The sequence below is a fragment of the Denticeps clupeoides genome, chromosome 9 (assembly GCF_900700375.1).
Source record: "Denticeps clupeoides chromosome 9, fDenClu1.1, whole genome shotgun sequence".
Lineage (NCBI taxonomy): Eukaryota > Metazoa > Chordata > Actinopteri > Clupeiformes > Denticipitidae > Denticeps > Denticeps clupeoides.
Genome location: NC_041715.1, coordinates 20689127 through 20714285, shown reverse-complemented (window position 1 = coordinate 20714285; position 25159 = coordinate 20689127). Strand labels below are relative to the sequence as shown.

Genomic DNA, 25159 nt, shown 5'->3' with positions numbered 1-25159 from the left:
TTCTACCATTAAGAGAATTTAATGGTTCTTCTTTCAGCGCTTGGCCGGCATGTTATAATTAGTTTTATAAGATTTTTGAATTAGCCTGGCAAAGCTGTTATGCAATTTCCATAGGAATGTATTGCATGCCAATTTAGCAACAACTCAGATCTCGCCTCTGGGAGACCCTCGACATGTTAAACAGATTCATTATGGATCCCTCTTTTTACATAGACTTCCATTAATTTTTTTCCAGTTTGTGCCACATGCACACAAATCAAGAGAAAGGCCGACCTATAGGGGACTGAATCCTCTATCAGATAAAGCTGCTTTGTGAAAACATCTGTTGGAAAAAGCAATACACACATGAAATTGAATTATGAAATTGGCATGATGTGCCGGTGGATGAGCTGATCTGTCTGCGTAATACACTCTAAACATATTATTTTGTTGTTGAATTTCTTCTTATAATACTTGTTTTACTGTTTTTTTTTTCTGACTGTTCCCATTATATTGAGTTGAATTCTTTGTAAAACATTTTGATATTCCGATGTATGAAATATAAACATTATTATTATTATTATATGTACAATAAATGTAATTGTTTTTAAACTTTCCATTGTCTTCTCTTTTGGTATCTGTTGACTCAGTTCATATAAAGTTGTATTTCACAACATAAGACCTGGTTGTTATAAATCATGCTTACCAATAATGCTTAAAAATGAAAAGAGAATGTTTTTATCAAAGTTTATTCATTTGGACACAAACTCTATACAAAATACATATACACTTGCATGAATCCTTAGCAACCCTGCCCTACAGCACAACCGCAATCTAGCCACTTTATTAGAAATGCCTGCTTCTGTGGCCAATGCCCAGACAGACCCTTTACAATCCTGGTTTCTAGTTAGTTTGTAATTTAGTAAAATTTTACTGTGTATTTTACTGTGCTAAGACAGCTTCAAGTCTACATCCAAACAATCTTAATTGGCGGAAAATGTGAAACCACAATCTTTAAATGTATTTGGTGTCACGTATATAGGAGATATTAATGTGCATTTTAGCAGCAAAAATTCTATATAGATAATTTCTGTTAAACTTTGTAGCATATTTAAGGTGTATCTGGATAAAGAGTGATTGTTCCAAAACACAGCAGCCTGACAAGCAGACTCCATAATTTTAATCTAATAAGGATTTACAAGATCCCTTAAAATAGAACCCCGAAGCTCAGTCCAGGGAGATTCATCAGCAAGTCACAAAGAGAGAGGGTGAGTTTTTCATTGTGCATGCTACCACATTTAGAAATACATCATAAACAGCATAAGTGTCTGGTAAGTAAACTATTCATTTGTTGGATGTTTTGCTGCTGGTCTCATGCTGTACATTAGATAGTATGGATATTCAGAGACTGTGTGCTGGTTGCATTGTAAATAGGAACCTTTTAAGGAAAGGATGTTCCATTTAATAACAATCTCATGACCCTAACAGGTCATTTTATTACATTTTGTATTTAACAAAATGTGTGAAAAACAAAGAGTGTTTAAATATTAAATATTTTTACTGAGTTAAATAGGTCTTGGGAATTAACAGACTAGATGAATGGCACCAACAGATGTTACTACTATTCATTTCATATTAAAAATATTCAAAACCCTTTTTATTAAACCTTTCTTCCTTTTGCTGCAAAGGGGTAGGAACCAGAACCTGAGTGACAAAGTACACAAATTTATTTGTTGTTCCCCTCTAAAAAGCTGGTGAATTTTAGGTGGACAGCTGGCTCACATCCCCCCCCCCCCCCCCCCCCCCCCCCATCTGTATGTGTATATTCAGTTATTTAGTTCATTTGTGTCAAACTATCTTCACTCTGAAAATGTAAACACTCTTTGTTTATCACAAAAAAAACAAAAATGAAATAAAAAGACGTGTTAGGGTCATGAGATTATTATTAAATGTAACATCTTTTTCTTTAAAGGTTCATTAAACCGATATGCATTAGGCACAACATGGTGATACTTGAATGATAAAGGAAACAAAAGGGTACTGTTGTTTGCCCTTTTTATGTCCAGGAATCACCTACTTCCGCATTCCTCTAGAAGGAACTGTGGCCAAAACACAAGAGCAATTCATGAACCCATTACCAGGGAAATATTTATTTCCATAATCTGTATAACTCAGTGACTAAAAGATAAAGAGATAATTGTAGTTAACAATTTATATAAAGAGCGGACATTTTTGTCATTTCCATCAAGTCAGAAGTGTAATAAATCATGAAGTTCAAGTGGCATGATGTATTGTATTCTCATTTGGCCATATGCGTAGCCATTTATCACCTACGTCTGTTGTGCTTTTTTTATTAAATAAACAAAACAATACCAAACAAGGCAAAAGTTGAAGATTTGTCTCTATCTAAAGCAGGGAACTTTTGCCCTGATGGCAGCATTTTACACTCTTGTCTTCTCTCCACCACCAAGTTAGACAACGGGGACAGTTTCCAACAAGTCCTGAAGGTTTATGCTCAGCACTTTCTTATCGTTATCGTTATCTGATCATGTTAATGAGGCTTTTGATGATTACAATACTGAACAAAGCAGCCATGAAGGTAAACAGAGGGTTGTAATAGCCTAGTGGGTAAGACACTCCCCTGTGAACCATAAAACCCAGATTCGAATCACACGCACTATGCTGTGTCCCTGAGCAAGACACTTAACCCTAAGTGTCACCAGGGGGACTGTCCCTGTAACTATGGGTGTCTGATAAAGGCCAAAAATAGAAATGTAAATGTAACTGAAATGATTTTCACTTTCTCCTGCTACAAAAATAAATAAATAAATAAACAAATAAATAAATATGTTTTTTGCATTGGATTCTTCCAAATGGCTCCAATTTAGTGGTCATAACTTCCACAGAGTAGGTGTGTCCAAACTTTTGACTGGTTAGGAATCACTCTACTGTTCAAAAACACAAATCTTATGGTAATCTTTTACCCCCTTGGCTTTTTTCTTTCTAAATGTTTAAAAATAACCTGGTTTGACCAACCACCTTCGATCTGCAACAACTGCCAGCGTCCTATATAAGAAGTGTGAAAGAGAAAGTGAAACACTGCAGCACAGCACACGGTGCACCCAACGAAATGTGTCCTCTGCTTTTGACCCATCACCCTTAGTAAGCATTGGGCTGCCATGACAGGCACCCAGGGAGCCAGGGATTCGAACTGGCAACCTTCTGTTTATTGGGCCACTTCTTTAACCGCTAGGCCACCACTGCCCCGGTCCACCACTGCCCTGGTGTGGTTTGGGCAATCCAATGAACAAGCATTGTGTACTAAAAAGAAAAATTCATATTAATAAATCGAAATGTTTATTTCACCTGAAGTTATTGTAACCATATGCACTACAATTTCTGTTTATTTGTTTCCTCTTATGAAGTCTTTTCAAGATGACAGAGCACGATGAGTGTCATTCCTGTAAGGATTCTTTGCTAGGGAATAATTACATACTAAGAGATGACGACGCCTTCTGCATCAAGTGCTATGACAGCCTGTTCTCCAACACCTGTGAGAACTGCATGAAGCTCATTAGCTTCAGCAGCAAGGTAACACACATCCCATCATCCCTTAGTCCCACACTGTAAAAAATAGTTTACAGTAAAAAGTGGCAGCTGTAGCATCCTGAACATTACTGTAAAATATACAGTGAGAAAGTGATTACAGAACGGGACTGCACATACCATACATTCCATAAATACAAAACATATTATACATACAACCTATTAATAGGCATCAGAACAACACACCCAAACAGGAACTGTGCATAACTACCCACTTACACAACATTGTACCCCAAATGTGACACAGTTAATTTAATAGTAATAACATTATTTTACACTGTACAAAAATGTTTGCCAAACTACTGTTTTACTGTAATTTACACAATGCAATACTGTTAGATAATATGTTTTTTTGTTGTTGTTTTTTTTACGTTGATTTACTGTTACTATGGATTTTTTTAGTGTACCGTTGTGGCCAGAAGTTTTGAGAATGACACAAGTTTGCTGATAAAGTGTTTTTATATTGTTTTGTCAGTTGTTCTTGTGCTTTATTGAAGTATAATTACAATCATTTTTGTAAGTTTCAAAGGCTTCTATTGACAATTACATCAAGTTTATGCAAAGAGTTAATATTTGAAGTGTTAGCCTTTTTTTCCCAAGACCTCTGCAATTAAGCCTAGCAGGCTGTCAATCAACTTCTGGGCCAAATCCTGAATTATGGCAACCCATTCCTTCACAATCAGTGCTTGGAGTTTGTTCTCATATGGATTAAGTTCCAGGGAGTTTTCTGGCCATAGACCCAAGATTTTGATGTTTTGATCCCCTAGCAAAGTAGTTCACCAAACTGATCTTGGGTGGATGGGAGACGCTGCTTTCGGAGGATGTATTCATGGCTGTGAAAGGGTCTTCATCAGAGAAAATGACTTACCTCAATCCTCAACAGTCCAATTGTAATGGTCCAAAATGACATGTGACCCATGTGATGCACTAGGTGTAAAACACAGAATTGTGGGTAGGAGAAGAAAAAGAAAGAGAAGCCGGCTGCAAAGCAGACACTAATGAGCCGGATTGAGGTAAAAGGGATAATCTGTCCCCATGCTCCCCAATGCCAGTTTGTTACACAATCCCTGTACATTATGCAGAATGTCAGTCTGTCCTCCAAAAGTTCAGGCCAAAAGTCACACCTGCCTGCTGCCATTCCTGTGCAAGCTCTGCACTGGTGGCACCCCATTCCCGCAGCTGAATAATCTTTAGGAGATGGTCCTGGCGCTAGTTGGACTATCTTGGGCACTCTGAAGCCTTCTTCACAACACTTGAACTTCTCTCTGTGAAGTTTTGGATGATCTGATATGCAACACAATGATGACTGCACGTGTTTCCTTGCAGGTATCTATGGTTAACAGAGGAAGAACAATAATTTCAAGCATCACCCTCCTTTTAAAGGATCCACTCATCCAGTTTAATTCTATTTCATGCAATGAGGGAAATTTCAATTCATCTGATCACTCTTCATAACATTCTGGAGTATTTGCAAATACTCCAAAATACAAACAGGAGCAGCAAACTTTCTGAAAACCAGTAATTGTGTCATTCTCAAAACTTTTGTCCACGACTGTATGGACCCATTGCACTTTAACTTGAGAATAAACACAGCAGTCGAGAGTCATCCAGCAGAGAGCAGTCATCCAGTTTCTGGTTGCTTTGCCTCTAAAGATTGCTCCATCCACACAGTATGCATTGAGAGGAACAGCCTTTTCAATGTATTAGAGATGCTACTGTGGGAGCCCACTACAGTACACACTATAGATTTATTGTACTGGAACTGCATGCATAAGTTAAATTTCAAACTTAAATGTTTAAAACGCAATTTGGTTCTTACTTTCAGCATAAGCAGTAGTAGGTTTTAAAGGTCCCCTATAATGAAAATGTCACTTTGTGAGATTATTTAAAATTAATATGAGTTCCTCTAGCCTGTCTATGGTCCTGCAGTGGCTAGAAAAGGTTGACATAGAAGTTAATTGTCATATGTACAGCGTACAGAGCACAATGAAATTCTTACTTGAAAACCCCTCCCACGTAGACAGAACATAGAACATGATACATAGAAGTCATAGAAAACAATGTGCCGCAGCAATAAATAAATCACAGAAGGCTAAGTTGCGTGGAAATTTTGCTAAAAGGAAATAGGTGTAAAGAATGTTTTTGGCCATTCTGCTTCAGCATTCAGAGAACGGCAGCTCAGATGGTTGGGTAAAGGTTTCCTCCCGTTTCCCATGCTTCAACAAACATCAGTTGATGTGATTGGCTGTAAACTCTCGAGACATTTGAAAAAATGTCTTTGAAAAAAAAATTTTGGAAAGAGATTTCATATACAGTATCAGGGGACCACTAAGACCGATTCAAAAGGAAAAAACAACAGGTGAAGGGTTTATTTTAGAACTTTAGGCTCAGACTTGACTTTATATTTGCACATAACGCAAAATACTTTTGCTAATATCTTTTAACTCTTTTGGCATATTTGTTTATTTCCATCATAAAGAGGAAGGTAATTTGTAGTTCTCTCACCCATTTGCTTATTTGTACATTGAACTTTTATATTATACAGTCGACATAGTGTCTGTGTTATTGTTTTCTGCTGTTCTTATTTGTACTGTCCACTTCTTGCCATGACAATGTAAATTTCTCACTTGTGGGACTAATAAAGGATCATCTTATCTTATCTTATCTTTTCTTATCTCAGATAATCAAATATGCATTAACAAGCAGGACTCAAATTTTCTGACTTTCTCTCCCGCTACCTTTTTCAGGACCTATCCTACAAACACTGCCACTGGCATGAAGAATGTTTCCAGTGCTTCCAATGCCAGCATTCCCTGGTGAATAAACCCTTCATGACCAAGGATGATCATGTGATGTGTACAGAGTGCTTCTCCAATGCGTACTCCTCCAAGTGCCATGAGTGCAATAAGACCATTATGCCTGGTAAGGGACCATTTTAAACACCTCATACAGTCATTTGGATTAAGACTAAATGCCAGATAAAGCTATATGTTTTAAAAGGTCTGAAATATAAGAAAAAATTTGATAAGGCTAAAAATATCAAGTGTACAAAACAAAATGGAAAAATAAAATATAATACAGAAATGTAGCAATAGTGACAATTGTGAGGAAATTTCTTAATCATATACAGGAAAGAATTATTTGATCCCTTCTTATTTGTAAATTTGGCCACTAACAAAGAAATGATTGGATAATTTCAAAAATTAAACGACATTGTCATGGCCAATGCGCCTCCAGCCCGCTAGAGGGCGCCTCACCAGCCTGGGAGACGACGACCCGGAAGAGGAAATGGAGGCGGGCGGTGGCAAGTATAAAAGTGAGGTAACCCCAAGGAGATACGCCCGCTCTTTGTATGAGTTTACTCGGCAGAGACGCTAGCTCTCTCACCCCCGACCTATGATAATTGTACCTTCCTGAAATACGACCTTCGCCTGCCCACGACTTCGAGAATTGCCTGACCCCCTGGAAACCACGAAAGGAACCCCTACCGGAACTTCCTGGCTACAACCTCTACCTGCCCCTGACCTTGAACATACCTGACCCATCGGTTAAGACGGGCTCCCCTACCTTCCTGCCGCCCAAGACCTACTCCCGTCCAGTCCAAGATCCCGGACCATCCTGAAACCCGCCGTCTTCCGGTTCTCCTCTGCCCCGGTCCTTCCCAAAGGTCCCGAACTGACTCCCTGCTGCGTTGCAGCGCGTCCATTGCTTCCTCATTCCTCGCCAGCCAGGCGTCCCCGGTCCTCCTGCCCCGCTCGCCCAGTGTCCTTTCCCGGTACGACGGCTTATCCCCACGTCCAAAGTATGTCTGCAAGTACGTCATCGAATTCCCCCTGTGACAGACATGTTTTTGATTGCAAGCTACTTTTAAAATGACCAAGTTAAAATGATCTACCAACAACAAAAATGGTCGCTTCCATGTTGTCATGGAAGTCCAATCATGGAAGTGTTGAGCTATGCTGAATTTGGTCAAGCCATTCAGGCCATCTCTTCCTTCTACGTCTTAAACGGTTATAAGGGCTTTCCTTGACAGTTTGGGAATGTACTCTGCCACCCAAGCTTTTGACCTAACCACCTGATGCAGCTCATGTTCATTTAGTTAATTGGCCCTTATTTGCTGTTGCAACAGGTTTGCATTCATTTCCTGGTGAGGTCCCTTGTGTCACCAGTAGTACTTGTATCAGTTGCTCCATTTGGGTGGACTGTGAGTCCTGAAAAACATTGTCATCACATAATATCATCACTCCTGCTCATCCGCACTTAGGCTTCTCTGCCTGAATTCTCTACCATCTGTAATGTCTCCAAAAGTGGGGAGTGGGGCTGTACAAGTTTTCGTGACAAAAATGGGTTGAAAGGAGGCCACCATCTCTTTTTTGGCAGCATGAGCTTTTTAAAGAACCAGCTCTTGTTTGACTTCATTGTTTGTGCCAGGGATCATTCCAGTGTCTAAATGGAAGCAACAAGGACATGATTAACAAATAAAGAACATTCAAGCTCTCAATTTCTCAAATTCAATGTGGCCAATGAGACTATTTCTGTTATTAATGAGGAGTGTTCCTCTAAGATTCAAAACATTTCTAACAGAAGTTGTCTTTGTGATCATGTGCAGACATTTAACAGTGGAATTGCAAAATATGTACATCATTCAGTGTTCTAGCCAGGTTCCCAACTTTTGTTTTTGTGCCAAACAAGACGTCAACACAGACTTTGCCACTGAGTGTGACTTTGTCGCACAATACCCTCCTGGCAGGACACCAGTAGTGATCCATAATCAGGTTACAGGTTCAAATCCCGGACCACCAAGGTGACACTGAGGTCCCCTTGATTAAGGTATCCCCCCCCCCCCCCCCCCCCCCCCCCCCCCCCCCCCCCAGACACTGCTCCACTGCTTTCATGCTGTCCACTGGCCACTGGGCAGTGGTGGCCTAGCGGTTAAGGAAGCGGCCCCGTAATCAGAAGGTTGCCGGTTCGAATCCCGATCCGCCAAGGTGCCACTGAGGTGCCACTAAGCAAAAGCACCTGTCACATTCCTAGGTGTAGGGGTCTCAGAAACACAACAAGGGTGTGGAGAGGAAGAGGACCACTGTTACACACACAAACAAAGCATACAAACAGTGCTTTCATTTACAGGGTGCTAACAGGTACAATAAAACAGTGGACTCATGACAGCTAACCAACATCAAAAGAGCCTAAAAGAAGGGGTGGTCCAGCAGGGATAACTCAAACACGCACAAGTTAACAAAAAGGGCACATAAAGCTAACAGGCTAACAACAAAGGGTCTATCACACAAAGCAACAAGACACACGAATGAGATCCCCAACGGAGCTCCTTGCAGATCTCCGTGGACCCTGGGGACCTCCCGAAAGAGTAAGTGCCTAGCAGACCCTGGGGACCTCCAGAACATCATCCGAAGTCTCTTTATATAGGTGGAGGTGACCAATAGGCAGATGGTAGGTAGAGCTGGTAGGCTTCAACTCCTCCCTTGAAGTCAACCTAAAAGAGACAGGACACAAAAACACAGCCAGCCACACAGAACACGTGGGAGCATACCTCCAAGGATGTAACACACCGTCCCCACACACTGCTCCCCTGTCATGGCTGCCCACTGCTCACTCAGGGTGATGGGTTAAATGCAGAGGACAAATTTCACTGTGTACACGTGTGCTGTGCTGCTGTGTATCACATGTGACAATCACTTCACTTTCACTGCTCGTTAAGGGTGATGGGTTAAATGCAGAGGAGAAGTTTCATTGTGTGCAATTGGTGCTGTGGTGTGTCAGTTAATCACTGACGCACCACAATCACTGACACACCACAAGTAGCCGAGTGGGAAAGGTGTGAGGAAGAATAAACACGTGTTGTCAGCAGTGTCAGCTTGCTTTTAATTACCATTACATTCAACCCCTTTCGTGTGCAAATATTTGCCAAATGGTCTTTGATGGATCTGTGTACATATTCAACCATGCGTGTTTAGCCTACATTGTGTGTTGGAGATATTTGTGCTTTGTGAATGCCAGGACAGGTCTGAGTCAGATTGATTTCCTTGATCTGTGGGTAATATATTTATAAAATGTCTCCTCTTTCCAGGCACCCGGAAGATGGAGCACAAGGGTAACAACTGGCATGAAACATGCTTTACCTGTAAGATGTGTCAGCAGCTTATTGGCACTAAGACCTTCATCCCCAAAGATAACAGCAACTACTGTCTGCCCTGTTATGAGAAGCAATTTGCCCTGCAGTGTGCGAACTGCAAAAAGGTAAAGACATTTTAACACAAAGAGCAAATCATTGGGTGATTTCATGTTTACTGCATAATGTGAAGGAAACAACAGCCCGAGTTTGAGCCCATCTTAGGTGCTCTAGCCATGAAGTCTGGGTCTGTGTTCAGGCATTTTAATGGATAGGGCCACATCATAGATAGGATTTCTTGTAGTTGCTGCAGTACTATCCAGTATTAGTTGCTATTGTTGTATGTGTGGCACGTTTGGAGTTTTGGTTGGAAGTTAGGTTGGAGGTTAAGCAACTGAATATGTAGTCCCCAGCAGGGGGCAGTGGTGGTCTAGTGGTTAAGGAAGTGGCTCCGTAATCAGAAGGTTCATAAAGGGGCCACTGAGGTGCCACTGAGCAAAGCACCGTCCCCACACACTGCTCCCCAGGCACCTGTCATGGCTGCCCACTGCTCACCAAGGGTAATGGTTAAAAGCAGAGGACACATTTTGTAGTGTCACCGTGTGCCGTGCTGCAGTGTCTCACAATGACAATCACTTCACTTTCACGGAGCTTAGAACCATGTATATCTTTGCAAAAAATATTTTATAAATTAAATAGCACATTATATTACATAAATATCAAAATTTTTCTTATGTAGCCAAAACACATACAGTCTCAATGGGTTTCAGCCTTTGCAGTTGACACTTTGACACTTAAGCAATACAACGAATATCTGTGCCAAAACTCCTGTGAAGAATGGAAGAGGCCTTGGGAAGAAGTGAATCAGTGATGTAGAGGGTACATCATTTTCCAGGATAGTGTGAGCTCGTAATGGGTATTTGGTAATGGGTATCTTTGGACAGTGCAGTGTAGTGGTTGGACCACATGGTCCACAGTTGCAAGTAAATGTTCACAGTAATGATATTGGTCCTTTTTGCAATCCCTGTAACTTCAGCACTGACCATCAGCAGGTGACCCTCAGGTAAATTTCACACCTGTCCAAGAAACATTAAATTAGGCTGAATATGGTAGAATGCTTGGATATATGTCAAGTGCAACAGTGGCCCAGTTGTGTCTCTCAGAGAGCTGTCAAAAACCTTGCCCAAACTGGCTTCTGTGGATTGTTGGATTGTTGGAACCAAAACTTGTCCCCCACCTTTACTCTCTTCAGCACCATGGATCTTGATTTGGCAGGTTTGAAACGCATCTGGCCGCACTGCATCAATTTCTCAAGACTTAGAATCAGTCCCTGCCGGTGGATCCTTATCATGACTGTGAGGTCATCCATGAATGAAAGTGAAGTGACTGTCATTGTGAAAAACAGCACAGCACATGGTGCACACAAAACGAAAAGTGTCCTTCGGCCAATTTGTTATTCTTTTCCTGCCACCTTGTACTGGGTCTTCAGAGCTTTCATCTCCTTTCTGATGTTGTGGACCTTCACAGCTCTCTGATTCTTAGTGAATGTATTTCCTTTGCTCATTGCTGCAATACTGGCAATAATCATTGTCATCGCTTGGAGTTTCCGGTCAGCCTCTCCCTTTACCTTTGCTCCAGAATTTGATCGACGTCCTCGTCGAACTGCTTCCACAGTGAAGTCATGGAAGCTGCAGGACATCTAATCTGCCTCCGGTCCAACTTGGTGCTCTGGGGTTTAGTCCCCTCTTGGGCACCCCTGGGTTTTTTTTCCAATGAGTTCTTTGTAGCCTGGTTTGTCGTCAGGTCGTGTTCTTGACTTCATCCAGGAACAATTACAATGTTCATGGAAAATAATTTAAATTTAACTCCACTTTTGAACTACATATGTATAACTGTAGCTGATGGGTTACAGGGCCAGGCTAAAAATGAATAAATCGCATCCCCCTGATGGCATATTGACACCAACATTGAAAAAAGGAGATAGATTACCTTACTAACAGCTTCCATTCATTCCACCTTCCTTCGTTCCTTTGAGCGGCAGCTTGGTCATATCAGAGTCCAATTAAAAAGGAATAATATACATCAATAGCTATTCACAGGCCACCTAATGGAAACATGGTCCCAGCACAGCAAGCAGTGAAAGGAACCCAGTACAATACTAAACCATGCTGTTCATTCCATTTTGCAATGTTACACTCCCGTACAAAATCTTAATACCTGTCTTAAAATGACAAGTATTGGTATTTCATGCTAGTGGACCATAATCAGCTTGTAAGTAGACATTGAAAATGCAAAAATTTGAAACAGAAGAAAGTGATAAATAAAGATCAGATTGCATTGAAACTCAAACGTTTAAGACCATGGTCCAAGAATAAAAAAAAAAAAAGGTTTTGTTGATCAATTTCATGCTTGCAGTGGTAAGCTGAACTGAATTAGTTTAGCCTTAAATAATGGAGAATAAAGGGTGACATAATTCAAGTCCTATTCATCCAAATGCAATATGGAATCATTTGCAAGCTAAAAGCTGAAGGCAACATCTTGGAAACGGGAATGTTTATGTCTGCTCTCTCCAAGTGCGCTCAATGTGTGTGTTTACATTTACATTTGTGCCAAAAGCAATGTGTTCTTATGTTCTTCATGTTTTGTCCATTCCTCAGGCCATCATTACTGGAGGTGTGACCTACCACAACCAGCCCTGGCATAAGTATTGCTTCTTGTGCACCCACTGCAAGCAGCAGCTGGCTGGTCAACGCTTCACCTCCCGTGATGGTTTTGCCTTCTGCCTTAACTGCTTCTGCAATTTGTATTCCAAGAAGTGTGTGTCCTGCTCCACCCCAATTAGTGGTAGGAAGGCCCAATTCTAACCCATTACCTTAACCGGCTTTGTGGCCCTCTTTGAGTAAATGTTCTGAAATTCTCATACAGGTCTTGGAGGCAGCAAGTACATCTCCTTTGAGGAGCGCCAGTGGCACATTGACTGCTTCAACTGCAAAAAATGCTCAGTGTCTCTGGTTGGGCAGGGATTCCTGACAGACTGTGAAGACATTTTCTGCCCTGAGTGTAGCAAAAACATTTAGAGAAAATGTGGATTCAGTCATCTCAGATGTCTATGCATATCCATGCTGCTTGAAAAGCCTACAAAACATATATTGTATAATCATACATGCGCAGTTAGGTTGGGAACAGGTTAAAAATATACTTGAAACTGGTAAATATAATCATGACATAATTTACTATAATTTGCTGTCATATTTCCCTTTTGCTAAATAATCTTGCTAATGCCAATAATCTCTCTACTGGATTATTTAACACCAACCATACTCGGACACATCTTGCATGGATGGGGTCCCTTTCTGACTCACTCCATCCCTTTGAATAGAAAACAGTCACCCAAGGAAGAGCTAGATTTCTGGCCCAAGTAACCAAAACAATGGAATAAAGGCTTGACCGAGGTGTCCATGTGTATCAATGACATCATCACTAATTCACTGTCATTTTCTCATCACTGGTTTCACTTAAGCTTCTGCTATATATACGTAACTCATAATAAAGGCGTTTGAATGACAATTTAAATTGTGTATTAGACTGCAACCTTGTGTCAAGAACAAAACACCACATTTCATTTAACATTAGAATTTTCTTGGCTTTCTGAAATCATCATTGTTTTAGCTATTGTGCACCTTATACTTAAACAATATTGACTTTTTGTAAGGGTGGTAGTAGGCTAGCGGGTAAGACACCTGCCTATTATCCAAAAAACATACTCGTAACCATACTGAACTTAATCAGGTAAAGATATGTGAGGCTTTGTGCCTTTCTTGTCTATCTCCCATCCGTGTTAATTTTGCACTCCAGTATCAACACCCATCCTCCAACCCGAAGTAGACATTTTAGTGTGCAGATTCGGTTTGTATTTTTTTCCGGATATTTTGCACAACCCAGGAAAAAATCATTGTGACATAATGAGCTTGGATCAGCAATATTACAAATAAATAAATGTGTTTTATTTGGAATCAGCCCCTTTAGACACATGTGCAGGCGCACCGAGAACATCAGACTCACTTCCCACATATCTGGGTGTGATGGGATTTTGAGTACACAATGATGCAGAATTTAGCTCCTTATTCGAATGGTCTGTTCCATCTTAAACACTACAGGCTGCAATACTATTTATTTTACATGGAAATCTCCATATTCATCATAAACCTATGTGTACTTGAGCAAAGTTCCAGGGTCAATTTTACAATGAAAAATGTTTTGGGTCAGGAAGGTATTACTTGATATTTGTACACATCCTAGTTTACCCTTAACAAGTGCATTTTCAGGAGCCCAAAGCTTTTAAACTGTAGGATTTTGCCATTCCTCAATATAATGCACAGTTACCATGTGAAATTTCTCAGTGAAATTACAGGGAGTGCAGAATTATTAGGCAAGTTGTATTTTTGAGGAATAATTTTATTATTGAACAACCATGTTCTCAATGAACCCCCAAAAAACTCATTAATATCAAAGCTGAATGTTTTTGGAAGTAGTTTTTAGTTTGTTTTTATTTTGAGCTATTTTAGGGGAATATCTGTGTGTGCAGGTGACTATTACTGTGCATAATTATTAGGCAACTTAACAAAAAAACTAATATATACCCATTTCAATTATTTATTTTTAGCAGTGAAACCAATATAACATCTCCACATTCACAAATATACATTTCTGACATTCAAAAACAAATCAGCGACCAATATAGCCACCTTTCTTTGCAAGGACACTCAAAAGCCTGCCATCCATGGATTCTGTCAGTGTTTTGATCTGTTCACCATCAACATTGCGTGCAGCAGCAACCACAGCCACTGTTCAGAGAGGTGTACTGTTTTCCCTCCTTGTAAATCTCACATTTGATGATGGACCACAGGTTCTTAATGGGGTTCAGATCAGGTGAACAAGGAGGCCATGTCATTAGTTTTTCTTCTTTTATACCCTTTCTTGCCAGCCATGCTGTGGAGTACTTGGACACGTGTGATGGAGCATTGTCCTGCATGAAAATCATGTTTTTCTTGAAGGATGCAGACTTCTTGTACCACTGCTTGAGGAAGGTGTCTTCCAGAAACTGGCAGTAGGACTGGGAGTTGAGCTTGACTCCATCCTCAACCCGAAAAGGCCCCACAAGCTCATATTGATTATACCAGCCCAAACCAGTACTCCACCTCCACCTTGCTGGCGTCTGAGTCGGACTGGAGCTCTCTGCCCTTTACCAATCCAGCCACAGGCCCATCCATCTGGCCCATCCAGACTCACTCTCATTTCATCAGTCCATAAAACCTTAGAAAAATCAGTCTTGAGATATTTCTTGGCCCAGTCTTGACGTTTCAGCTTGTGTGTCTTGTTCAGTGGTGGTCGTCTTTCAGCCTTTCTTACCTTGGCCATGTCTCTGAGTATTGCACACCTTGTGCTTTTGGGCACTCCAGTGATGTTGCAGCTCTGAAATATGGCCAAACTGGTGGCAAGTGGCATCTTGGCAGCTGCACGCTTGACTTTTCTGAGTTCATGGGCAGTTATTTTGCGCCTTGGTTTTTCCAGACGCTTCTTGCGACCCTGTTGACTATTTTGAATGAAATGCTTGATTGTTCGATGATCACGCTTCAGAAGCTTTGCAATTTTAAGAGTGCTGCATCCCTCTGCAAGATATCTCACTATTTTTGACTTTTCTGAGCCTGTCAAGTCCTTCTTTTGACCCATTTTGCCAAAGGAAAGGAAGTTGCCTAATAATTATGCACACCTAATTATAGGGTGTTGATGTCATTAGACCACACCCCTTCTCATTACAGAGATGCACATCACCTAATATGCTTAATTGGTAGTAAGACAACATGCATGAAGAGGATGATGTGGACAAAATACTCATTTGTCTAATAATTCTGCACTCCCTGTAGTGCTGGCCAGACAGGTAACACTTGATACCATTTCTAATAGTACAGGATGATGAGTGGGCACAGAAATGATAACTATATAAACATTTTTTCTGAAATGGATTTCCTGGTTGTAAGCCTCGCTGAACTAAACAGTCGCAGTATTTAAGGTGGAACTGACAACTCCAATAAGGAGCTACTTCAGCATTGTGTTTTACTTTGTGAGCTGGTTATTAGATGCCGCTCTGGCCATGCAGAGGTTCCCTGTTGCCCTCTCCCTCTGCAGCCCTTACTCCCCACAAACGGGGAATAGATGCCGCCCCCGCCACTATGCTGCCCTGGGCAACCGACCATGTTGCTCACATCAAATACCGCCACTGCCTGTAACTACTGATTGTAAGGTGCTCTGGATAAGGGAGTGTGTTAAAATGCATTTACATGTCAAAATAAATAATTTGACACAGATAGATGGCTGCAGCATAACCAAATATCTTATGAAGCACTACAGGTTAAATTGTAAAATGTATTTTGCATTAAAGAACTTTATCACTAATCAATTCTGCAGATTGTTTTCCTGAATCACATCTTAATGAATTAGCATTTAAACTACATAACCAACTTAAAACACAGAAATTCTGAAGGAAATGCCTTCTTTATTGCACTCCAAAATAATATATAAATACACACAATCTCTTATGTATGTAGTCATTATCCCACAGAAAATATTAAAACACGCAAGATACTAACAGTGTATATTACAAAATTACATGTACAAAAAGGCATTTAAATCCCAAATTAAATTATTTATATCTAATAATAAAAAAAATTAATCTCATTACAGGATCGGGTACACAATTAGAAAAATATGACTAAATGTCTCCTATAATGAGACACCTGCTAGTGAATCCATCAGCACATCCCATGGCTACAGGCCATGCCAACCTCTGAGTGTGTGGCTTAAAATAAGTATTCAAAAAAGACAGAGATGTTACATGTCTGGCTCAGTTGAAAAAGCATCTCCCTTGGTCATTCCATTCCTGACACTGTGGGATTGATGACTCCATGCTCAGGGCCAGGTCACATGCTGGATCTTCTTTTTCACCTCAGGTGACCTGATCTCCATCTGTAAATGGAGAGGTGATGTGCAACAGTCATTATACAGTCACATATTTACATTTATTATAAAAAAAAGAACACACACCTGAACAAAATCATAACCAGGTCTTAAGTAGAGGTGCAAAATGCAAAAGAAAACCTCACTTACTACCATTTGTGTCCCTGAGCAAGACCCTGCAACTACTGATTAAAAGTGAAGTGATTGACATTGTGAAACACGGACCGGGACACAAACCGGGGCCGCTTCCTTAACCGCTAGGCCACCGGTTGGACAATGGTTCTCCACTTGTGAGCAATCTCTCAGGCATTAAATAAGTAAACACAAATATTTCAGACGTTCTGGACCAGAACAGCATTTCTCAGACAGTGGGCCACGAACTGGTGCCGATCTGTGACAGTGTTCCTGCCAGAGCCTTTCTTCTGCACCAATCAAAATTCTGTTAGATCAGCTCTGATCTCAGCACTTCTGTCACTGCCCTACTCCCTTGAGTTCATGGCCCAGGGTTCCCACTCGAAGTCAGACGTAAATTACCCTGACTTTTCCATGACTTTCCCTGACCAAAAAGCAGTAATTCCCATATTAAGAAATGAACCATTTATGTACAGTACCAGCCAAAAGTTTGGCGACACCTTCTCATTCAATGTGTTTTCTTTATTTTCATGACTATTTACATTGGTAGATTCTCACTGAAGGAATCAAAACTATGAATAAACACATGTGGAGTTCTGTACTTAACAAAAAGTGGAGACCTGGCCTCCACAGTCACCAGACCTGAACCCAATCCAGATGGTTTGGGGTGAGCTGAACCGCAGAGTGAAAGCAAAGGGGCCAACAAGTTTTTTTTGTTAAGTACATAACTCCACATGTGTTCATTCATAGTTTTGATGGCTTCAGTGAGAATTTACCAATGTAAATGGTCATGAAAATAAAGAAAACACATTGAATGAGAAGGTGTCACCAAACTTTTGGCCTGCACTGTATATGGGGTATATTAAACATTTGGGTGCATTTAAAGTGGCTATAGAATTCAAAACTGCATTTACGTCAGCAGCATGGCTTGTTGAATGAATAAAACCGCAATCTCTGACATCCTCTACATGCATCTTATTTAAGCACTTTGAGTGAGCCAGTCCTTAAATTCTTCATTTTCAGACCAAGTATCTTGAAATTTACACTTGTCTGGCATGTTTGTTTGGTGGGCGAGTGTAACGATACATGCCGACTTCCCAAAGATTTTAAAAGCGTTCTAGAACATTGCACATTTTTAGAGTGGATGAAACAAAATCCCTCACTGGGAACAAAGTGGCATAAATACACATCAGGTTCTGGCTACTGCACTTTATGCTATTAACAAAATTCCCTGATAATTCCCAGATTTTGGCACCCAAATGATCAAATTCGCTGACTTTCCCTGTCTGCAAATGCCTTTACTGAAATTACCTAATATTCCAGAAATTCCCTGACCTGTGGGAACCCTGTCCATCAAATGAAAAGAATTGGCCATTTACCCAGAATTACATTCAATATGCAATTGTTTACCCCAAAACTACCTGACAAGCTATGCCAAGTAAAGAGGCAATGAAACCATTGAAATTATGCTGAAATAAAAAAAAAAATGCTCTAAGTGGCTCATTCCTCATTTCCACCAGTTTGTGGTGAGAAAGCAGACACCAAATAGTCACAAGATCTGTAATTTAATTGATGTTAAAAGTCATTTTGCATGTTAAGCACCATTTGTCAGTGTTTGGTTGAGGACGGTAGCTTATGCGGGGCCCTGCAGCCTCAAAGCCTCACATGACTGGTGCTGGGGACAAGTAAGTTTGAGAACCCTGTACTAGAAGATCCAGTACTTATGCTGCAGTTCACCTCATTTCCACTGGGGGTTAACCGCTTCAGCCGGGGGGTTGCTGTCAATGGAGACATGGGTGACCCCGGCTTGCTGTTCCCACTAGAAGTCTTGGAGTAGCATCCTTGAGCTATGATGTGGCTTTGCATGGAGTATGGAGAGGATGTTGAAGAGCCATTGGATGACGAGAGCTTGCGAATGGGGTTGGCCACATTGATGGTTGGTGGTGGCTTCACACGATCAGTAGCGAGATGAGGATCCTTAGTTCCCGGATCCAGGTGCTTCAGTTTCACGGATGGACTGGAGTTGCCATCATAAACAATCAGAGGCCATTTCCTTCCACCATCACTGTTAGTTCCAAGATTTCAAGTAAGAAACACTAAAATACATTTTTCATATGCAATTTAATACCAGCAGACTGTTAATCAATTAATAAATAAGAAGACTAGTCAGCACACTATATAAATCAACTATATACTTTTTTCAGTATGAACATGTATAATGTCAAAATGGGAAATTTGGAGAACTAATGTATCCTATTTTTGTGTCACAGTCTGTAGCCTAGTGGGTAACACACTTGCATATGAACCAGACGACCCAGGTTCAAACCCCACTTACTACCATTGTGTCCCTGAGCGAGACACTTAACCCTTTGTTGCTCCAGGGGGGGACTGTCCCTGTAACTACTCATCATAAGTCGCTCTAGATAAGGGTGTCTGATAAATGCTGTAAATGTAAATGTTCACATTTACATTCGCATAGTCAAGAGTGAGTAAAGCAACATATAATTAGCAGTAATGTGGTGAAAAAGGTTTCTCACTAATGGCTTTTAAAGGGCCATAAGTCATAAGTCAAATGATGAATTCTTATAATCCATTCTATGTGTTGCTGTAACTAAACCAGACCAGCAGCCTCATACTGTGCTGAGATATGATTTACCTTATATTATTTTACCTTTCACTTGTTCCAAAACTCTTTACCATGCTTTACTGTCTACAGGCCAGCAATATACATACATTTATGCCCTTATCCAGAGCGACTTACAATCAGTAGTTACAGGGACAGTCCCCCTCCTGGAGACACTCAGGGTTAAGTGTCTTGCTCAAGGACACAATGGTAGTAAGTGGGATTTGAACCTGGGTCTTCTGGTTCATAGGTGAGTGTGTTACCCACTAGGCTACTACCACCCTACTACCAGCATACAGTATACAGTCAGGTCCATAAATATTGGGACAATATTTGGCTCTATACACCACCACAATGGATATCAAATGAAACGAACAAGATGTGTTTTAACTGCAGACTATCAGCTTTTATTTGAGGATATCTACATCCAAATCAGGTGAACGCTGTAGGAATTACAACAGTTTGCATATGTGCCTCCCACTTGTTAAGGGACCAAAAGTAATGGGACAATTGGCTTCTCACCTGTTCCATGGCCAGGTGTGTGTTATTCCCTCATTATCCCAATGACAATGAGCAGATTAAAGGTCCAGAGTTCATTTCAAGTGTGCTATTTGCATTTGGAATCGGTTGCTGTCAACTGTCAAGATGAGATGGGGCAGTGGTGGCCTAGCGGTTAAGGAAGCGGCCCCGTAATCAGAAGGTTGCTGGTTCGAATCCCGACCCGCCAAGGCGCCACTGAGCAAAGCACCGTCCCCACACACTGCTCCCCGGGCGCCTGTCAAATTTCACTGTGTGCACCGTGTGCTGTGCTGCTGTGTATCACATGTGACAATCACTTCACTTTAAAACTTTTAAAAATCCAATAAGCTGTCACTATCGGTGAAGCCATCATTAGGCTGAAAAAACAAAAGAAACATATCAGAGAGATAGCAACAGTTTGGAACACTCTCAAAAAGAAGGAACACACCGGTGAGCTCAGCAACACTAAAAGACCCGGAAGACCACGGAAAACAACTGTGGTGGATGACCGAAGAATCCTTTCCCTGGTGAAGAAAACACCCTTCACAACAGTTGGCTGTATCAAGAACACTCTCCAGTGTATCTGTGTCAAAGTCAACAATCAAGAGAAGACCCCACCAGTGTGAATACAGAGGGTTCACCACAAGATGTAAACCATTGGTGAGCCCCAAAAACAGGAAGGCCAGATTAGAGTTTGCCAAACAACATCTAAAAAAGCAGTCACAGTTCTGGAACATCATCCTATGGACAGATGAGACCAAGATCAACTTGTACCAGAGTGATGGGAAGAGAAGAGTATGGAGACGGAAAGGAACTGCTCATGATCCTAAGCATACCACCTCATCAGTGAAGCACGGTGCTGGAAATGTCATGGCGTGGGCATGTATGGCTGCCAGTGGAACTGGTTCTCTTGTATTTATTGATGATGTGACTGCTGACAAAAGCAGCACGATGAATTCTGAAGTGTTTCACAGTGCAGATGGACAATGACCCAAAGCATAATGCAAAAGCAAAAGTTTTTGAAGGGAAAGAAGTGGACTGTTTTGCAATGGCCAAGTCAATCACCTGACCTGAATCCGATTGAGCATGCATTTCACTTGCTGAAGACAAAACTGAAGGGAAAATGCCCCAGGAACAAGCAGGAACTGAAGACTGTTGCAGTAGAGGCCTGGCAGAGCATCACCAGGGATGAAACCCAATGTCTGGTGATGTCTATGTGTTCCAGACTTCAGGCTCTAATTGACTGCAAAGGATTTGCAACCAAGTATTGAAATGTATACATTTGATTTATGGTTCTTATTCTGTCCCATTACTTTTGGTCCCTTAACAAGTGGGAGGTTCCTACACCGTGTAAATAACCTCAAATAAAAGCTGACAGTCTGCAGTTAAAGCACATCTTGTTCGTTTCATTTGATATCCATTGTGGTGGAGTATAGAGCCAAAAATGTTAACATTGTGTCGATGTCCCAATATTTATGGACCTGACTGTACATGTAGGAGTGGGGACATTATGTAATGGTCTCACCTGTGGCAATGGGTGCTGGCTGTCCGCTGCCGTCCTCTGGTCTTCTCCACCCTCTTCCCCCAGCGGCTGTTCGGAAGGTCTCTCTGAGGAAGAGGGATGACGTGCTGCAGGTACAGACCCGTGAGCCGCTCGCGGTTTCCCTCGCCAACGACTGTAATCTTTCGCTGCAAGAAAAGAAAAAAAAGTTCCTTCATGTCCAAGCGAGCTTACAACCTGAAGATCGGAGAGGACTCATTCATTAGCAAAAATTCCCTGACCTCCCGTATAAAGAAATGTCCAGTGTAATGTTTGGGTGCTGAGCAGAAAAGGGAATTTGAAGTTATGGAATTCAAAACAGCATTTACGTCATTGTTGTTGAATATCGGCAGCTTAGCGTGTTGAACCTAACAAACCAAACCAACTCCATCTCTGACATCCTCTACATCTTTTATTTTAGCACTTTGGGTGAGCAAGTCCTTAAATTCTTCATTTTCAAGGACCAAAAGTCCTCAGTGGGAACAGCATTCCAGAATTCCCGGACCCGTGGGAACACTGTATGGAGAAAGCTGGGGATCTTGCTTGAGCACCGCACCATGTTGTGGGGATACTGACGCTTTTCTGTCTATGAAGCCTTTTTTTTTTACTGTTTTCCTAAACATGTTCCGATGTCGCTAATGCCACGATGTCGTAATTAGGCGCCTGCCCGATTTAAAATGTAGGATCCAGTGAGCCACGCCGAGCACAAAACAGCATCACATCCGAACAGAAATAAATGTGCGAGTTACGACCAGGTTCGGCTAAATCAAGTAAACGGCCGACCTCGTTTAAAACCAGCTGGAGAAAGTCCCGCGACAGCAGCTCGGGGTGAAGCAACAGGTCTGCGTGGTCGGAAACCCGATTTCTACTGCCGTTGCCACCGTCGCCACCGTGCCTGTTACTGGCCATCTTGACTGGACTTGACAGCCTGTATCCCATCATGCACCGCCGCCGCCGGGTCTGCGTAAACGCCGGCGCGTCGCCTGCTCGGTGGGAGGAGCCATGGGCCTAGACAGGGCGGCCATGTTGGAACGGGCTTCCAAGCTTCAGGGGCGCAGCACCAGCGAAGATGCCGGACTTTTGCGCCGCGTACGGCTGCAGCAACGAGCGGACGAAGAAGACGAAGGATCAAGGCGTAACGTTTCACAAGTAAGATTTTATTATCGTCTTGTCTGTTACGAAATGTTGACAAATATTCGCCAGATAACGTTGTTCGTGTTACAGTCGATTAGGCTGCCGCGTTGCGTGGACGAGGCAGGTGACTCTAGCCTGCACTCCACTCCACTTCACAGCACTTTCATTAAAGAAGGAACAAAAAACACACACGACGATTTAAATGTAGCGTTATGACTCAAGATCCGGGAAATGTTCCAAAAACATTGTTTGTTTATAGGCTTTAATGCAACGTTGCCCGGTAAATATTGTTTTGCAAGCCGTTATCGACGACGTGAGCGAGGAAACTAAGCTAGCATTTGAAGCTACTAGTTAGTGTTGCATGTGAATGGAAACTGATATGGGTAAAACTCATATATAAATACTGTTTTGGTACTAGATGCTGAAATGTTGCCAAATTGTTTTTATCAGCTAGTTTAGTTGCCACGGTTTTGAGCTAAGCACCTGAATATGGCCGTGTTCTCCGTGTAGATTTCCCAGTGAGGGGAAGAGGAGGCAGGCATGGACGCTGGCTCTGAGGAGAAAGGGGTTTGTGGCCAAACCACGGACTGTACTCTGTAGCAGCCACTTTCGTCCCGAAGATTTTGACAGAACTGGACAGACTGTTCGGCTCAGGGAGGGAGCGATCCCATCCATTTTCAATTTTCCCAAGTCCAAAGTACATCTGTCCAAGGTTATTCAAGACAACTTATTACATGTAATTAATCATGAGGTGCTCTTAATAACTCAAACAATTGACTTTTTTTTTTTTTTTTTTTTTTTTTTTTTTTTTTTTTTTTTCTTTCTTCCAGCTGCCGTGTTGTAGATCAAGCAGGACTTCAAAAAAGGCAGATGAACAGTGTCCACCATCACAGTCGCACACACCTGCAAAAGAACCCGTCCAACCTGAGCCGTCCGACTCAGTGAGTATAATAACTTTTTTAAAATGGATGCCGGTATTGTTCTAGTTACTAAGGTGTAAAATTTTTCCAGGATCATCTGTATTCCCTTGATCCTGTTAAAACCAAGAAGAAGTTGACTGAATCTCTGGACCAGGTTGAGAAGTTAAGGCGCGAATTGAGGAATGCCAGGGACCGTGAGAGAAGACAGAAGAAGATTATGAGATGCCTGTTGGAGGATTTGAAAGAGAAGAGCACACTGAGTGAGGAACTTCAGCAAAAGCTGGATGTTTACTCTGGTTGGTTTATTCCGGTTCTAGCATTCACAGCTATGTGGTAGCATGTCTTGACAATATGATCTCAATATTCTTCAAAATACTTATCTGAGACATGCATTTTAAACTGTAGTCTCTAATTTACAACCTCCATAATACCTGGTTTTGCTTGAAATACTTTGTAATGATATGGTTCTTAATCATTCAGATTTCCCTGTTGAACTCCTGAAAAGGGATCATGCCTTCACTCCAAAGCAAATGGACTTTGCTTTGACTTTACATCTGCATGGACCCAAGGCCTACAGTTACTTAAGAGAAACCATGAAGTTCCCACTCCCTCACCCTCACACTCTTCTCCGGTAAGTGTTTTTTTTTTTTTTCAAAATTGTTGGAAATGGATGAAAGTTATGTTGATTTTCTTGTTTTACTCTTTGCTCATTAATTTATTTTTTTTTTTTTGGTCCAGGAGACAGAAGCAAAATTTAAGCACATGACTACACCATACTTCTGTCAGGGGTGCCAGCTGAGGATGGTGACTACATTGCACTCTCTCGTCTTGAGCAAGCCACTGGTGGTGTTATACCACCAGCTACTTGCCAACCAGCTTTGGAGACCAAACTTCAGAGTGCTCTGGTGTATGTCAGCAGTTTTGTTAAGCAGGTCATGAAGAAGCTAAAGATGCTGGAGTAGCTTAGCTAATACAGCCATGACTTCGTCTTTGTGACGACGGTGATCTGTTGACCTTCCGTAACAATGGAGGCCTGTTGATATTAAGCCATGGTGCAGTAAAGGCGATTCACTCAGCTGAGCGGTTGCATCACACGGGCTTCCAACGTTAGTGCTCAGAGTCTCTGCTGAACAAGGTAGTGAATGCAGATGTCGGTTCTCAGGATATATTTAATTTTTGTGATTACATTGCTCAAACTAAAGATGGCATTGACAAGAATCACTTCAATTTAATTTCACTTACCTTGCTTTCACAAGAGAGGGCACCATGTGGCAAAAGTACATATTCTCCAAATACAGAGCAGAAGTTTCAGGAATAAACTGTACAGTAGGATACTAGACACCGAGCAATTGTTTTTCCAAACACAAGCAGACTGTTGGTGGGTTATGCCTACCCCCACCCTGCAGGGAAGAAACAGCTTCTGTACTGACACCTGTAAATATTGTATTTCATTGTCAAATGTTCCCCACAAATCTATATTAGATGCCTCTGTGTATGGACCTGCCCTGCCCTTTTTTTTTTTTTTTTTTTTTAGATAAACAATTCAATGGATGTTCATATTA

General features: G+C 41.4%; 3 protein-coding genes across 5 annotated transcripts; 2 read left to right on the top strand and 1 right to left on the bottom strand.

Annotated features, from left to right (window-relative positions):
• Positions 1–1224: 1224 nt before the first annotated feature.
• Positions 1225–13288, top strand: fhl2a (four and a half LIM domains 2a). Its single transcript, XM_028990816.1, has 6 exons — positions 1225–1247; positions 3405–3570; positions 6333–6507; positions 9674–9843; positions 12373–12559; positions 12641–13288. Exons 2-6 carry the CDS (start codon positions 3415–3417, stop codon positions 12790–12792), a joined length of 840 nt encoding a protein of 279 aa, XP_028846649.1. The 5' UTR covers positions 1225–1247; positions 3405–3414; the 3' UTR covers positions 12793–13288.
• A 2960-nt stretch (positions 13289–16248) lies between these two features.
• On the bottom strand, positions 16249–22483 carry c9h2orf49 (chromosome 9 C2orf49 homolog). Of its 2 annotated transcripts, none has more exons than XM_028991196.1 (4): positions 22327–22483; positions 21529–21692; positions 18599–18926; positions 16249–16738 (listed from the first exon to the last, which is right to left on the bottom strand). In XM_028991196.1, exons 1-4 carry the CDS (start codon positions 22480–22482, stop codon positions 16682–16684), a joined length of 705 nt encoding a protein of 234 aa, XP_028847029.1. In that variant the 5' UTR covers position 22483; the 3' UTR covers positions 16249–16681. The 2 variants fall into 2 exon arrangements, with proteins under 2 accessions (XP_028847029.1, XP_028847030.1); XM_028991197.1 differs by having other exon boundaries at positions 18599–18878.
• A 47-nt stretch (positions 22484–22530) lies between these two features.
• Positions 22531–25102, top strand: LOC114796731 (THAP domain-containing protein 2-like). Of its 2 annotated transcripts, XM_028991193.1 has the most exons (6): positions 22549–22692; positions 23188–23389; positions 23508–23618; positions 23689–23893; positions 24078–24228; positions 24336–25102. In XM_028991193.1, the coding sequence occupies exons 1-6, from the start codon at positions 22613–22615 to the stop codon at positions 24361–24363; spliced, it is 777 nt and encodes a 258-aa protein (XP_028847026.1). In that variant the 5' UTR covers positions 22549–22612; the 3' UTR covers positions 24364–25102. The 2 variants fall into 2 exon arrangements, with proteins under 2 accessions (XP_028847028.1, XP_028847026.1); XM_028991195.1 differs by lacking the exon at positions 23188–23389 and having other exon boundaries at positions 22531–22692.
• The last annotated feature ends 57 nt before the right edge of the window (positions 25103–25159 follow it).